A 17,999-nucleotide genomic window follows, 5' to 3' on the forward strand; every position below is an offset into this window, starting at 1 on the left:
CTTGATTACAAAATGTCTGTAAGGTGCATGTTAAACTTGTTACAACAACAGTAGCTACAAATAATACCATAGTAATAAGTTCCCTGTGAGCGTTAACAATAGTTAAACTTGCTCTTTGGTTAAACCAATCTCATGACCCTAAAAGAGGGCCCTTCTATACGCTTGTTCCAAGACTAACGCTGTGTGTGTGTTAGACCGTGTCCGAATGGGAGACTTTTGGAACGCTAGGTGGCAGCAGACCAACCAGGTAAGTTGTCATTATTTACGTAGTTCTGGGCATGCGCACATTACCGAGAACAATGGATTTTACCTGGTAAGTCTGCTGCTACCAAGCGTCCCAAAAGTCTCCTGTTGGCGGCTACAGCTACGACTACGGCTAGATTTCCACTTCATCATGCGTCGATGTATAGGACGTCCTTCGCAACACCCTGTCCAACAGTCGTAGCCGTAGCTGTAGGTGCCAATTCGGATACGGCCTTATTTTGTGTCGTGTTGCAGTGAATAATGGGTCATTACACGCTAAAAAAACTTCATATTGGCATGGTTTGGAATATTTTGTGCAAATTGACAATTATATCAACACAAATAATATTTGCTTTATGTCAAGCCACAACATCGGATATCCTATCAAACAGAAAACAAATAATTACAGTTTTTTTTTGTAGTTTACCTTTTGGATACCACACCAACAAAAATAACAGAAATAAATAATGAAAAAAGAAGGGAAAAAAGAGAATAATAGAAGTTGATCAGGAGCACAATTTTCCGTTTCAAGAATAAATAAAAGCAAACAACAATTCAATAAAATTGAGTCATTATTACTTTGAGACTGGCGACCAACAGAACCAAGGAGCAATAGTAGCAACATTTTAATAAATTAAACCACTTTGTAAAAAATACACAATCGGTAAACAAAGACAATAACATTTGTTCCGAGTTTCTAGAGCTTACGTCACTTTTTGTATGAACTATATTAAAGTGTATGTACTGCTGTGGTATGAATTTGAGAAAGTCACCGAAATTTTAACGTATAGGCCCCTGAGCGAAACTTCCCTCGCATGAGCAGTCTATTGAGGGCGCACTGTTTGGAAATTTGGACTTCAATGGCGAAAGCAACAAAGTCTATGGTGGTCCTTTTGAAGGACGAAATTTAAAGTGACGGTTATTCATCCTCCAAAAAACAACATTCTGACGTTCATTTTGAAGCCGGTGTCGCAGGGAAATTGATCCGCTGTGGATTTTACGGAAATAACACAAAAGGATGTTTAAAAATAGGACACTATTAGAAGTAGTTTGTACAAAGTTCGCCACACAGGGGGGGGGGGGGGCGTAATATCCTGCCACACCCCTTATTATTAATGGCCTAACGAAACCCCTACTCCACATATGCCGAATTTTTCTAAGAGGCATCAAATATATATCAAACTTTCAACTGTGAAAAGTTACTTTCTTTTTTATAAAGGGGGCCTCTAGGCCATACTTGTAAATTTTGTGCCAGTGAATAAATAATTAGTAAATCATAGCCTTCGAGAAAGACTCTGCTAGGGTCGAAACGTCAGACCACTACCACATTGTTTGCATCAAACAAACAAACAAACAAACAAACAAACAAACAAACAAACAAACAAACAAACCAACCAACCAACCAACCAACCAACCAACCAAACAAACAAACAAACAAACAAACAAACAAACAAACAAACAAACAAACAAACAAACAAACAAACAAACAAACAAACAAACAAACAAACAAACAAACAAACAAACAAACAAACAAACAAACAAACAAACAAACAAACAAACAAACAAACAAACAAACAAACAAACAAACAAACAAACAAACAAACAAACAAACAAACAAACAAACAAACAAACAAACAAACAAACAAACAAACAAACAAACAAACAAACAAACAAACAAACAAACAAACAAACAAACAAACAAACAAACAAACAAACAAACAAACAAACAAACAAACAAACAAACAAACAAACAAACAAACAAACAAACAAACAAACAAACAAACAAACAAACAAACAAACAAACAAACAAACAAACAAACAAACAAACAAACAAACAAACAAACAAACAAACAAACAAACAAACAAACAAACAAACAAACAAACAAACAAACAAACAAACAAACAAACAAACAAACAAACAAACAAACAAACAAACAAACAAACAAACAAACAAACAAACAAACAAACAAACAAACAAACAAACAAACAAACAAACAAACAAACAAACAAACAAACAAACAAACAAACAAACAAACAAACAAACAAACAAACAAACAAACAAACAAACAAACAAACAAACAAACAAACAAACAAACAAACAAACAAACAAACAAACAAACAAACAAACAAACAAACAAACAAACAAACAAACAAACAAACAAACAAACAAATAAACCAAGAAAACAAGAAGAACAATTTAAGTGTTCTAGACTGCACCATAGAGCATCTTTGGTAAAAAAGTCAGTTGTTCCTGTATCGTCATGATCAACAACTAACCTTAATCTATACATGTAGTTAACAATTTGTTCTTAAATGAGAATGATGTTCTAAAAATCAATCTTTTTATTGGACTACTATATTAGAATATTAGTAATTAGTAATCCTGTACGAGTTCTTAAGATTGTGCACTTAAAGTTAATATTGTGCAACAGGACGGAAGTGAATATAGTGGATTTAATATTATTTCAGTTGTTCAATAGATCATTTTGATGATACTCTTTGCTTTGGTAAGTTTAAAGTTGGTCGTTCTATGAATGAGTTGTTTCGTTATACACATATTAATGACATCATACTTTGAGCTAATATTGCACTGTATACTCTCCAGCAGACGTCAGGGTAGTACACTTCTGCAGTTGGTTCACAGACTCGCTATGCATTGTATAGTAGTGACCCTAATTTAACATTCCCTATTGGATACAATAGCCGTGCATTTTATCTTCAGATCACATTAAGCTAAATCAAGTAACATAAACATACCACCATATCTCTCCGCTACAATTCTTGCATTTTCCTATCCTGCAAATCACCGTCAATTCTGCATATGACAATGTTGTGACAAAAGCATTAACAATCACTTAAGACAATGATTGAAGTTAAACAATGAATGTTAACTTCAAACATTTGTGTTGCCCCTCTGTTCCTTCTCTAGCAGTTGACATGCCCTATATCCGGCAACGAACAGCTGTCTATCTGTATAACCCAATTTTCGTACGTTTCTATTACTTGTTGTACAGTCGATCTTTAGAGCACATCAAGTATTGCGGCTGGTTTTAACGTCTACACCGTTCCAGTCGTTCCCTTTGTATCAAGATGAATAATTGAGAACACATGGTGGCGCTATAATAAAGCGTCTGTTAAAATCCTCATTGCTCGGAAATATTGGTGTAGTATTTTTTTCATCAATCAGGATACACCCGCATTGGAAGAAGGGAAAACGTCATCACATTCTTCGCGCGTGCGTAGAGTGTGCCACTGAGCGACCGGGGAGCGATGGGCATGTACCATGCGTTGCCAATGGGTTATTTCACTAGGTCCTGAAATAAAAAAAAAAAACATCAAGTATTAGCAAGTTAAAAACAAAAATAGTTTTTTTTTTTACCTGGAGAAGGAAGTTTATAATTAGGTAAATCAAGTACAAAACAGTCTACTCTCATTCATGTGACGTCATTGTTTACTGGTATAATTACAGAATCTAGGCCTATCCAGACTTACATCAATTCAAAATTGGTTTGAACACTAATTCTTATTTCTAAAACACTTTTAAGTACGTTTTTTGTGGTTTAAGACTTACTGCCCTTTATATACATATTTTATGGTAAGAAGTCGCCATATATTCAACTTTCTGTCTGATTTACCATTCTTATACACGCAGCAGAACACGTTAGTTGAATAAACGTGTTGAAAAAAAACCACCCTTTTCTTGTATAATTCATTCCAATTTATGTGAAAGTAAACTAAACTAGAGCCAGTGCATCTTGCAGACGTTACGGAGACTGATCCATCCAGCAAACCCTGTACAAACCCTGTCCCACGTACAGTATAGATTATCTCTGAATGCTTGAAACACAATATGCTCTGCTGAATTGCACAAACAGACCCGCCACCAAGACAATCAGCACAAGCCGTATATATTGCCTCATAGTCAAATCCTTTGGTCATATATCTCAAACCCCAATCACTGTACGCTGCACAACAATATCTGATTACCAACAATGACGTCACTACTTGGACTGGCTGTATGGATTGTGAACTTCCCTGTGGCCATGGCTGCCGTTAGGGTTGCATAGTAATTGCGTATTGACCGAATCTGTATGACATTTCAGTCGAAAGTGTACATTCTTTAAGTTTTCTTTATACATACTTTAAGTTTTTTAATTTCTAATAAGGGTGATCACCTTCGGTAATATTTTGTGGGTGCTTTCTTAAAATATCATAATCAATAGATTTGTAAAATATCTAACACCAAAGGCCCGACATTTTGGGTTTACACACACCGGCCGGTGTAGCAGGGACTTCCGCCCCCGGGGATTCAGACCCCCATAATACGGGAAATTAACCTGGGCAGGAGGCGTAATTTTTTTCCTAGGACGAACGTGGGCAATTAACATAAAATGTTCCAATTTAAGTAACTGTCAAATTTGTTCTAATTTGAATAGCCTTATATTTAAATTGGAACATTTTATGTTAGTTGCCCACGTTCGTCCTAGGAAAATAAAAACACGCGGGCAGAAGGAGGAGAGTTCAAGACTCAAAAGAGGGCGCTATCAGAAGACATTTGAACACAGTTCACCATATAGGGTGCGTTCGTTTAGCTTCCCTGGGCCAACCCCGGTCTGCCTCCGGTACGTTCGAATAGTATGACGGTATTCCAGGGGCTCACCCGGGTCAGCCCTCAGTGCCCTGCTTGTGGAGTGGGTCACTTGGGGTGACCCGTTGTGCATGACAACACCACGAGAGGGCGTGTGTGTTCGTTAGATTTATGCTCTTGTCGGGGCTCCCCCGCCGAGTGAGCACCGCAGGGTCGACACAGGGAAGCTTTTTATCGCACGCACCCACTGAGGGACATAATCTGCTGCCACATCGGCACATTGTATCAAAGATGGCTGAGACACCATATACATGTAGAAGGACTACATGAAATGCTGACGTGCGCAGAATTTATTAACTGTGTCAAAATTTTCACAGTTTTGATTGTGTTATGCTTATGTTGGATCTGTCTACCTCCATTATTGGATACACCTAGTGAGAACACTGGTCTTTGACAATTACCAAAGGTGTCCACTGCTTAAAAAGATTATACTGATTTGCAGAGAAGTTCTACCTGATGGGTATTTTCCCAGAATAATCTGTCCAATGAAATTATCCCGACTCTTGGAGTTATAGTCCCAAGCTGAGACCAAGAGACAGACTTCATCCAGGAGGGCTGGTGTGACATGGAAGCTAAAGGTCTCATTGAAGACAGGGTCGATCGTATTCTTCTTGGTAGAAGTCTTCTTGGTCTTGACGACTTTTTGTTCAACAATGAGCTGAAGTTTGACAAAAGGATCTGTTGAGAAACACAATAGTCAAATGTTAAATTTGCAACGGGGATATTAATATATGTGTTATATACCCATACACCAGTATGTATTAGCACTGTAAACTCAGTTCTTTCCCCGAGTTCTGTGAAAACAAAATCACTGACATATTACTCGGTGGGAATCGAACCCACGACCTGTGCGTTTCTAGAGCTTGTGTCTTACGCAAAAAGTCAATGTACAAAATGTAATTCCAACCTCTTGGACCAAGGCGAAGTGCCTGATTTCATAAAGTCTGTAAAGCATAAACACACACTTTCTAATCACAGACACATTAATTAATAACTGAAACTGGCTGTTAGCAAAAAATCCAGTTGCAACTGGTGCTCCACTTTTTGTTGTTTCTCAAGCAAACAAAATTGCTTTGCAGCATTTTCTACCTTCCAGCTTTGTAAAAATGGGCTCAGAAGACAACATTATGATACAGTTCACTGCAGTATTTTTGTATGTGTTCAATTTTTTAATTTAGTCACCATACTTTGAGTAAAATGGTTGTATTTATAAAAGCCAATGTAGGTGGTATTATAATTATTAAAAATAATAATAGTAAAACCATAACCTATAGGGGCCTATACAGCCTTAAATACAGGCATTGTCCAGGGCACTAAACAATTAACACTTGTCAGAAGCTAAGCATATGCAATTATATGGAAATTGTAACAAAAACAGTTACAAAATATTAAACACAACAATAAGTAGTCAAAAAGGGCGATTTAAAGAAAATTTAACCTATCGTAAAACGTGTAAGAGGATGAAATGAATCACTGAAAAATTAAAATGCAATTTGATCTAAAGTTATACTCAACATAGAGAAAACAAAATTAGCTGTTGTAAACTACTAACCAACCAGAAGGACCTATACAAGGCAAACACAATAGCTATTAGATGGCCTGACGTTTTGATCATATAGCAGAGTCCAAAATGACAACACGACACACATGATTAGGTAACTAAGTGTAACATATGCAGTGAAGTGGAAATACATGAATATAGTGAGAGAGAGAGAAAGTCAGAAAGCACACGGAAAAAAGCAAAGGGTACACATAAACTATTATTATTCATAACTTGACATTGTTTTACTGAGTCCAAATGAAGATGCTTATATGTTGCATTTGAGTGAAGGTTAATACACACATCAATTCATTTATAGCAAACGTTAATATTGTTGTGGTAAGAGGGGCAAACACCACCAAGCCAAGTCCAAACCTGCTACATTGGCTAAAGAAAATAGTAGCGAAGAAAACTGGCTTAATAATCGAGAACCTTCTCTGACCAGAGCTGACGATGAAGTGGACGAGCATTTGCTATGCGCCCCTCGTTGTCGTTACACCTCAGCAGTTTTCAAAAGAAGAGGGGAACAAAAGCGTGCGTCTTTTGTGCACAAAGAGAGCTTTATTTATTCTTAAAGGAATTCACTACAATATCACGGCACTGAGATGTTATCATGAACACACAATGGTAAGAAAACGTGACCAACTGGAAAAAAACACTGTTGTTATTGGTTTGACACCGCCATTTAGGGGGAGCACAAAGACGCGATTTGGGTATTACAGTTATAAGCCAACTATTATGACAAGATTGGACAAGGTAAACGAAAAACAAAATCGGAACTTTATTCCTGGAGTCTACAATCTACAATTCAAACTAAATTGTGATGAAAGAACGTTAATTTGTGTGTGTCGCATTAGCCATATCGGCGGTAAGAAGCCTATAAAGGCAAATCTGTTTTTTGTGTGTGATAAAATGGCGTTTGTTATGGAATTGATGTGTTTGGAAAATTGTTTTAGAAGTTTAAAATACCTTAATATACCTTACATTGGCCAACATCGCTGATGAAACGTACACGGGCGAAGAGCTACCATTGGCTGGGAGTCGATGCGCAGTGCGTATACAGGTTTCCATTATTTGTCATCAAAGATGACGACCAAATGCCGGGATACGAATAATAATCCACACAAACCAAAGAAATCGTGTGGTTTTTCCTTTTACTTGTTCTTGAACTGAAACCGGTTCCTTTTTGATAGAATTTCTTTTTTGACACAAGATGGTGGACCGTGTTAGTTCACGAAGTAAAAGGAAAACCACATAATTTCGAGGGTTGTTTGTGTGAATCATAATAATCAACAAAACATCTTTCCAACAATATGAATTTTGTACCAAACTTTTTAATACTGCCCCAAAAGCGCCCAATCCAAAATCAAAGTGTCACTTTAAAATCTCCTCACTACACATGAGATCGAGTATCAAACCACAAAATAACAAATCAAGATATATATAATTGTTTTTACCCTTCACACCGATGTGTATTGAGCACTGTAAAATACAAAATGATATAAGCCTCTACAATAAATATAATGACATCCGGGATAAATTTGATGATAATGTATATATATGGTGATGACGAGGGAACCGCGAGGACGGGAGCAGTGTCTTACGTCTTGAATTATTGTATGAAGTACTTCTGTGTAATCAGTCATGACGATCACAAGTTAATGGTACTCGTTGAGATTATACAATGGCGTCACTCTTACCTCAGGATTGACGAATGAGGGTGCTTTGTGTCTCTAATAATATCTAAAACCTTGATAAGAATCCAAGTGGTTTAGTGCCATCCTTTGAATGAGACTGAGAGCTCCCTTGTGTATCTCTAATGAGTTATATGTGTATTCAATCACATCATACTGATTTACCATACACACTATGGGCTTGAATTACGAGTGGCTATTTATAAAAAAAACATCAGTGAGCAAGTTCGGGTGGCGACTAGACTTGACTACACCGACTAGACTAACCAGAAACCATTGAGCACAGGGAGATTGACTCAACCGAGCATGCTCGATATGGTCACTTCGAGAGCTACGTCATAGTTTCTGCTCAAGTTTAGTCGTTTACCAAAACTTGCTTATTAAACCAGAATACGCAGGCTTATTTTTAGACGGACGTATAGCAGGCCTGAAATTTCATCTTTGAAAGGCAAGGCCATTTTCATTTTACGCACTTCCGTTGGGAAATCTTAAAGTCAGTCTAAGAAACTGTTTAAGTTCACCAGGGCCATGACCAGGGACAATAGAGGCTATGACCTCGTGGTATGTGTGTAATTCGATGCTTGAAACAAGTATTGTCGTGGAAGTAAAATGGAAACGGACGCTGATTTGCTGTATTTCTGTGAGAGATTGAAAACGTTTCAAATGCAAAACAACAAAAGACAAGACGATAAGACAAAAACAAAAACCTAACTCTACAGCCATGTTGAGCAGACAACCAGTCAAGATACACATTATGTCTACATGGCATTTTGGTCGCTTTCATATTCTGCTCAGCAACGTCCGTGCTGAGCAAAATTTACTTCTAGAATTAAGCACGACAATGTATGTAGGCCCTAATAAGGCCATTCCTGGTTGGTTAATTCGTGTACTGACCTCAAACAACTCACTGTAGGTAGATGTAGACAAAAGTACGATTTACGTAGGCCTACCTTATACAGTTGATTGAACCCAATACTTGAAAACTTCACATGAAATTGCCTTTGCACTAATAAAAAAAGACACAAATTTCCCCATCTCAGTCATCACCACAGAATATTGCATCCTCAGATGACCGAGAAGAAACTACTTCGAATTGGTTTAAAGGCACTGGACACTGTTGGTATTTACTCAAAATAATTGTTAGCATAAAACCTTACATGTTTTGGAACGAGCAATGGAGAGCAATTGATATAATTGTAAAACATTGTGAGAAACGGCTCCCTCTGAAGTGACGTAAATTTCGAAAAAAGAAGAAGAAATGTTCACTATAATAAAAGACTTTAGCAGAGGCCTTTTAATATGATGCATCCAAAGCACACAACTTGATGTGACAAGGGTGTATTTTTCTTTCATTATTCTCTTGCAACTTCGATGACCAATGAGCCAACATTTTCACGGGTTTGTTATTTTATGCATATGGGGGTCGGGTACATCAAGTGAGAATACTGGTCTTTGACAATTACCAATGGTGTCCAGTACCTTTAATCCCAAAATCCACGCTTGAATACCTACAATTTCTTTTTGCAACGAAAAACAAAATCACTGACTTTTGTGGTTAAGACTTGCAAAATGTGAGCAAGGAGAGATAACAGTAGTAGAGTCACAATACCTGATCCACCGTGTATATCGGTCTGAAGTAATTGTTTGGCTTTGATGATGTCGACGTTTAGTCTGCCAGCACTGGGAAGGTAATTCAGTGAGATCAGAAGTTCTCCTCTACCTGGGTTATTCTGAAACATCAATAAGAAAGAGCGTGAATTCGACGAGATAAAGTGGATCAAAAAGAGCAAGAGACAACGTGAACTCGTGAAACTAATTCTTGATTTTAGAAGGCATAGAAACTGCGCAACATCGAATTTGAATCAGAGCAAACTATGCTTGCTTCTAGTTTGGCCGATTGTGCGGCCCCTAAATGTAGCCCGAGCCCTAAATGTCGCCTGACCTAATTTAGGGATTGGGCTACGTTTAAGGGCCGCACAGCCAATTTTTAAATTATGGCAGGCATACTGAATAAATAATGACTTTTAAACACATTTATTTTTGATATCTTAATTCCTTTAAAGGAACACGTTGCCTTGGATCGGACGAGTTGGCCTATATAAGGCGTTTGTAACCCTTTTTTATAAAATGCATATGGTTGGAAAGATACTGTAAAAGTAGAATACAATGATCCACACAAGTTTGCCTCGAAATTGCGTGATTTTCCTTTTACTGTGCGAACTAACACGGTCGGCCATTTATGGGAGTCAAAAATTTGACTCCCATAAATGGCCGACCGTGTTAGTCGACGAGGTAAAAGGAAAACCGTGCAATTTCGAGGCATGTTTGTGTGGATCATTGTATTTTACTTTTACAGTATCTTTCCAACCATATGCATTTTATAAAAAAGGGTTACAAACGCCTTTTATAGACCAACTCGTCCAATCCAAGGCAACGTGTAACCAGGTTACCAGGTTAGTCTTAATGCTAACAATTATTTTGAGTAGTTACCAATAGTGTCCAGTGTATTCAAAATCAATCTTATGCATAGTTTAATCATTACAGTGACGTAGTCAAAACTCATTACATTTGAGGAATCACCAAATGTTAGATATTTAAAATTTAAAACAAGCAGTTACTTAATTTGAAATAGCCATCTAATTTTCCAGAGATGATTTCTATTGTAATTCATTCCAGCCATAGTTCTGGCATGCCATTTTATGAGGCGATTGAGGAACAACCTACATACTTCTCTCCAAAGAAAATTAAATTTTCGTAATCAAGTTTAGCTCTTCGTTATTGCAATTGTAAATAGGTGCACTCCATTGATGCTCTGCACAACTAATGACTTTTGATTAACCACTGCGAACTAAGGATAACTCCATTCTGTGGTGCATCAACTCAACCGTTAATAACCATCTGTCGTTTTATTCTTGATATAATTCACCACTTATCACAACCCCATTTGTTATCAGTCTGTATGAAAGAAACAACCCTAATTTATTTCTATTACAGCAGCTCTATATTTTGATTCTGCATGCAGGTTAAGGTTGTACTTTGGGGGTTATAATAACATCACATTAGTGGTATGTACCGCATTGATGTCATTGTCCAATTGTAGTTGTTATATATCCACGTTTTTGTGTGAGTACATTTCAAACTTTTTTTAATAATGTAAAACAACAAACTAATTCCTTCTTAAAGGCAGTAGACACTATTCGTAATTACTCAAAATATTTATTAGCATAAAACCTTACTTGGTAACGAGTATTGGGGAGAGGTTGATAGTATAAAACATTGTGAGAAACGGCTCCCTCTGAAGTGACGTAGTTTTCGAGAAAGAAGCACCTTTCCACGAATTTGATTTCAAGACCTCAAATCTAGAATTTGAGGTCTCGAAATCGAGCATCTGAAAGCACACGACTTCGTGTGACAAGGTTTTTTTTCTTTCATTATTATCTCGCAACTTCGATGACCGATTGAGCTCAAATTTCCACAGGTTTGTTATTTTATGCATATGTTGAGATACACCAAGTGAGAAGACTGGTCTTTGGAAATTACCAATAGTGTCCAGTGTCTTCAAGGCTGTGGATAAACACATCAATAATAATATAAAAGAAGTTCTACCCCTGAAAATGTTGATTAAGAAATAAATTGAATACATTCAAAAGCCCTCTATAAAACCCGATTTGATTGACACCCTGAGGATAATACCCTTATAAAAATCTTTTAATCTTTTAACACCAAAGCAAACATGGATATTGTTTTCAGCTCTGATAAAACACAAAAAGACTACCCACCGTCAGTATTGTTTACATCTTAATAAACAAATAATAATAAAAACAATTTTTTTCATATAGCGCTTTTCCCACATTATTACCCCGGCCTGGTCACTGGGCCATTATTCATTCCTTAAAACCATCCCAGCTCCGGGGAGTATAAAGCCTGTGCAACAAATATGAGCCATATCTGTTCATGGAAGGAGAGAGTTAAGTGTCTTGCCCAGGGACACAAGTCTCACGGCCTGGACCCGAACAAACACTCTGCTGAACAGAAACACCAGAGCTCGAGTTCGGTGCTCTTTTTCCACTCCGCCACGACAACCCACGATATTAAAGGTACAAACTGTCTCCATGTAACCCCCGGATTAAATTAATTGACAGCCTCCCTTCACCTGTCTTGAACCCGTAAAGTATCTTACCTGATTAGGAGGTTGAAGAGGCTTCCAGTAATGTCCACCTTTAATTAGATGAAGACCCGCCAGTGGTGCAATGTGTTGTCCAATAACACAGTGACGTGAAAATTTATCAAAGTCCTGTATTGACAGTAGTAGTAACCTCCGTTGGGCTTCTTGGTATGAGATATTGAACCTAAAGTGTTCATCAAAGTCAGGATTTTGCGTCTTGCGTTTAACAGTTGTCTGCTTAGAATCTTTTTGGTCTGGAAGTAGACATATCTTGACGTAAGGATTGGAATGTGCTAAGTCTTGTCTTGTCTCATCGTATAAAACTGGTGGCGGTAAGTCTCTTGCTTTGATGATACGAATAATGAGCTGTTCATCGGCTACGTCATATCGCAATCCGAAGTGAATCTTACCAAGTTTGTAACGAGCAACCTTTTCCTCATCGGTCAAGTCTTCTTCGTGTTCAGATACTTCGTAAAGTTTGGGCTCGATCTTGAGCTCAGTATCACTGAAAGAACCAAAGTCGTTGGTGTACCGACGCATCAGTGGCTTGGGTTGAACGGTCTCTTGGTTGGTACTCGGCGGCCAGAACTCTATTGGTTTCATATCAATGACTGGTACCGGTGTGCTACCTCTTCGGTACTCGGACACTGGTGTAGAGCTTCTACGGGATTCATTGCAAGATGAACGCCGGGAACCAGTGGATGGAAGGCGACTGGTGTGCGATCCACCTGAGCTATAGTCGCTACATATCGGGATGCTGTCATCAAATGTGTCATCAAGATCCTCTATGGACGATGACCGGCGTTGACATGTGTCGCAGCATGGACAGCAACGACAATGACAACATACTGATGATAACTTCCACCAAAAACCACCACTTCGTATCTGCAATTAGTGAGAAGAAATACAAACATTCATAAATTATATGTGAGGAAAGCTCAGTCACTTTTTAGCGTTATAAACACACCAGACTGGAGGCAGTCGTGGTGTGATCAACATTTCATCATTGGTATACGATGGACATAATGAGTATTAAAAATGTCACCAAACGAGCACCCCCCGGATAGTTAAGGTAATGTTGTATTGAGATAAATGGAATTGGCCAAAACAACGTATCGGCAACCAGCCATTGTACATCTTTCAAACATATTTGAAAATGATCTTGAGGGTTTGGAGAATAAGTTTAAGCATGGATTTATATAAATCGCCTATCAACAACTAAACTCAGCTCCGTCAAATACTTCCCCAAACAAGACTTGACAATCATTAAAAAAACCGTACAAAAACAATAAATATTTGAGTCACACTTCAAATGTTATCTCTCTACGGATAAACGAAGTAGTCTGGAAGGAGGGGGCGAAGGCTTGCCGGCACTTCGAGACAGTTCGTTTCAGCTCCAACAGTTTGAATGACACAAGGGAAGAACGTTGAAAGGAAGAGACTCAACGCAACCAAGCAGAGTTCATTCGATTTGATCTCTCTCCGAGTGCTCGGCCTCTCTCTATACACGCCTACCGGCTGCTATACTACCGTCCATAAATCCGTACATCTTAAAGTAAACCATTAACGTCTTCATGCCAAGAAGTGATAATGTCATGAACCTTAGAAACCTTTAATTCAACAGCTCGATCGCTCATGAGATGCTGCTGGGTTTGTATCTATGTTTAGAGCCAGAGTGTGAAAGTTTTTTTTTACATCGTGTTGTGTCAATTTATTTCGCAAGTTTAAAGGCAGTGGACACTATTGGTAATTACTCAAAATAATTATCAGCGCAAGGTTTTGTGCTGATAATTATCAGCACAAAACCTTGCTTGGGTACGAGTTCTGATGAGAGGATGATAGTATAAAACATTGTGAGAAACGGCTCCCTCTGAAGTGACGTAGTTTTCAAAAAAAGAAGTAATTTTCCACGAATTTGATGTCGAGACCCCAAGTTTAGAATTTGAGGTCTCGAAATCAAGCATCTAAAAGCACACAACTTCGTGTGACAAGGTTTTTTTTTTAATTTCATTCATATCTCGCAACTTCGACGACCAATTGAGCTCAAATTTTCACAGGTTTGTTATTTTGTGCATATGTTTAGATACACCAAGTGAGAAGACTGATCTTTGACAATTTTCAATAGTGTACTCTCTTTAAAGGATGACACAGGAATGGATGCGTGCAATTATTTTTTTACGACGTGAAGTGTTTAAAAAACGTTTTTATTTTCTTCGTCAATTATGTGCTCACAGAGCTTGTTGTTTTTAAAGGGCAGTGTGCAAGTCTATATTCCAGCCAACCAAACACAGCCACGTCTGGGAAACAAGGCAATTGCTGTCGTCTGTCCGTAATTCTGTAAGCGATTTCCATATCCAAAATGAAACTGCAATTTTAATACAGACACTTTAGTTTCTATGATTTTTGCTCAGTTGAAATATTTTCTTCAGAAGTGAGGCCATTTAACTTTTAACCTCGATCTGGCTTTACTGAATACAATGAAAACTAGATTGGATTCATCCTGATAACCTTATATTGTGAATAGTATAGAGAATGATACCAAACAACACCACAAAACGTGGTGGAATATAGCGCTTAAAAGCACTGGGGTCGATTTCACAAAGAGTTAGGACTAGTCCTAACCTAGGAGATATACAAATTGCATGGATAGTCCTAAGTTAGGACGAGTAACTGGTCCTAACTCGAGATCAGACTAGTCCTATTCTTTGTGAAATCCACCCCTGGACACGTTCGGTAATTGTCAAAGACCAGTAATTTCACGTGTTGTATCCCAACATTATGCATAAAACAACAAATCTTAAAAAAAAAATTGACGTAATGGTCATCATTGCAAATGAATAATAATCAAAACACCCTTGTATGTTGCACAAATGTGTGTGCTTCAAATCAGATGCCTAAAAAAAGCGTCAGGTCTGAAGTATTTTAATACTTGAGTGAGAAATTACATGTTCGTTTCTCAACAGCTCTTCATTGCTCGTTACCAAGTAAGTTTTTATGCTTAATCAATTATTTTGAGTAATGACAAATAGTACCCAGTGTCTGTAAACAGACTGTTTCCACGCAACCTAAGAAACAATGTGGTTATTAATAGTTGTGTACGATCTAAGTAATGTGCCATCCGATGAACTATTCAAATGACGGGCAAAGATCAAGGATGCTGTATCTAGGTTGATGGAGGTGTCTTGAACTAGAGTGGTCTATATTTAGATAGCCAGCTATTAAAGATGGGTACAACATTGGGTGAGACAGTCGAAGAAAGACATTCAGTAAGGAGACAACAGATGAGACAAAGCATCTTACTAGGAAGACTGCAAGAGATGACAGAAGAAAGAAGTCGCCAAGTGAGACGCCACTTGTAAATTATTACAATAGAGACAAGGGGGATGTGTCATTGCGAACACAAGGACTTTTGCGATGATCAGGAATAGGCTTTTAAGGGCAGAGACACTTTTGGTAATTACTCAAAATAATTAGTAGCATAAAACCTTACTTGGTAACGAGTAATGGGAGAGGTTGGTAGTATAAAACACTGTGAGAAACGGCTTCCTCTGAAGTGGAGTAGTTTTTGAGAAAGAAGTAATTTTCCACGAATTTGATTTCGAGACCTCAAGTTTAGAATTTGAGGTCTCGAAATCGAGCATCTAAAAGCACACAACTCCGTGTGACAAGGGTGTTTTTTCTTCCATTATTATCTCGCAACTTCGACGACCGATAGATGTCAAATTTTCACAGGTTTATTATTTTATTCATATGTTGAGATACACCAAGTGAGAAGACTGGTCTTTGACAATTACCGATAGTGTCCAGTGTCTTTAATCAAGGCACTGGACACGTTTGGTAATTATCAAAGACCAATATTCCTATGGTGTATCCTGACATATAAAGAAACAAACCTGGTACGTTTGGGCTTAATTGGTCATTAATTTGCAAGAGAATACTGAAAGACAAAACACCCTTGTCGCATTTCTTTGTCTGCTTTCAGATGCACCATAATATACTTCAGCTGAAGTCTTGTATTATTTGAGAGAGCTCCTCTCAGGATAATCGTAACCCGAGTGTATTTCTTAAAAGCACCAAACCCAAAATAGGATAAGAACGTGGAAATTACTATAAACATAATATGTTGTTGCCGTAAGACGATACACTGTTTGCTTGAAAAAAGAATTTGTTTGTCTTATAGTTCCATGTGGTATTAAAGGCGCAGAACACTATTGGTAATAATTGCTCAAAATAAGTGTAAGCACAAAAACTTAGGCTTGGTAAACGAGCAATAGAGAGCTGTGATAGTATAAAACATTGTGATAAACGACTCCCTCTAATAGAGAAAGAGGTAATTTTTCACATGAACCAGCTCGACGTGATTGAACTAATACATATTGGCTCTGTTTGTTGCAAAGGTGCCAGGTATTCCCCACAGGGGATACAATGACCTCTCCGGCAAACTCCTCTTGGGGGCGCACTATTTAAATAGTCCCCCCCCAATTCTGCAGAGATTGGAAGTTTGTTTGTTTGGTCACCGAGCCCAAAACACAGGCACTCGGGTTGCAACATTCTTCATGCAAATTTGATTTAAAAAGATCGGTTACATTATCTGTGGTATATGTTCTGAAGTCTCAATGTAGTGGTTGTGCGTATTGCATTGATAAGCAAAACATTTGTTCCCACTATACATCACTTGATCCTGAACGAGAATTTGTACAGGCGTCAGCCATCCTATCAAAGCGAAGTTTAAACTACAGGTCTAATACCTACATATTTCAATTTCAATTTAATTCACTTTATTACCCACATTTGGGAAATTCATTTCGGCCTTTTATACATCAAATTTACAAAAATTACATAAGATTATTTTTTTTACCATTAGACAGTACAAAAAAACACAAGCCACAAAAGTCTATAAAAATAAATACATGAAAAGCTGGAAGTATAAAATATTGATTTTACAAAAATATTTCAGAAAATCTAATATATGAAAAAAAACACACACAAAAAAAACATGACGATCCCTGTATACTTGCACGAAAAAATCAACGTTCCAATTGTTCATTAAACATCCGGACACCTGTGTGGACAAATGAGTTAGCATATCGCTTTGTATTAATTCTGAGCTGCAAAAGGCAGTTACTTCTATCGTCATCCTTATCCACATTACGATTTCGCAGGCACTAAGGGACAAAGATTACTTCTAAGGACATGTTGTACTAAGCAGTGTTGACGTCACTAAATTTCTTTGTATAGCAGAGCAAAATGCTATTATATCGAGTGCTACTCAAAAATCCCCTTTTGCAACGCAATGCTTGAATTCAACGGCACAAAATAGGTACAGTCCAGTAATGTTTTGCTATGCAAAATTGCTTGATGAAATTGTTTTCTGAAATTAATTATTATTCAAACAGCTGAAACCAGTTCTGTATAGATCTTGACAAGTTTGCCCCAATCTTCTTGATTTCGTGTACGTCACGAATCCAGACTTACACGACGACAGCACCAACAATGGACATTCTAAAAACAAAACATGTTTTAAACTGTTGTCAGATGTCGCTTTAGACTAAAATATTTGGTTGATATAATCGATTTTAGACCAGTCTGGTTATTAATTGCTTTCACAGAAGATTATTAAGTTTTTTTTTGCTGTAGACCTATCTCTTTAACGTAAAGGGTTTCACCCCTTGATCGAGGAAAATACCAAATGTCGAGATTACATTACTT

At 37.6% G+C, this 17,999-nt stretch overlaps 1 protein-coding gene across 1 annotated transcript in view; it reads right to left on the reverse strand.

Moving 5' to 3' along the window:
- Window positions 1-2,683: 2,683 nt before the first annotated feature.
- Window positions 2,684-17,999, reverse strand: part of LOC139944707 (synaptotagmin-17-like) — a 42,293-nt gene continuing 26,977 nt past the window's right edge. The window contains exons 2-5 of the mRNA XM_071941788.1: window positions 12,306-13,175; window positions 9,735-9,855; window positions 5,345-5,569; window positions 2,684-3,557 (exon numbers count right to left, since the gene is read on the reverse strand). Coding sequence (XP_071797889.1) covers window positions 3,427-3,557; window positions 5,345-5,569; window positions 9,735-9,855; window positions 12,306-13,175 — 1,347 coding nt within the window. The 3' untranslated portion in view covers window positions 2,684-3,426. The remainder of the gene's footprint in view (window positions 3,558-5,344; window positions 5,570-9,734; window positions 9,856-12,305; window positions 13,176-17,999) is intronic.

This window comes from Asterias amurensis, chromosome 11 (assembly GCF_032118995.1).
Source record: "Asterias amurensis chromosome 11, ASM3211899v1".
NCBI classification, from domain to species: domain Eukaryota; kingdom Metazoa; phylum Echinodermata; class Asteroidea; order Forcipulatida; family Asteriidae; genus Asterias; species Asterias amurensis.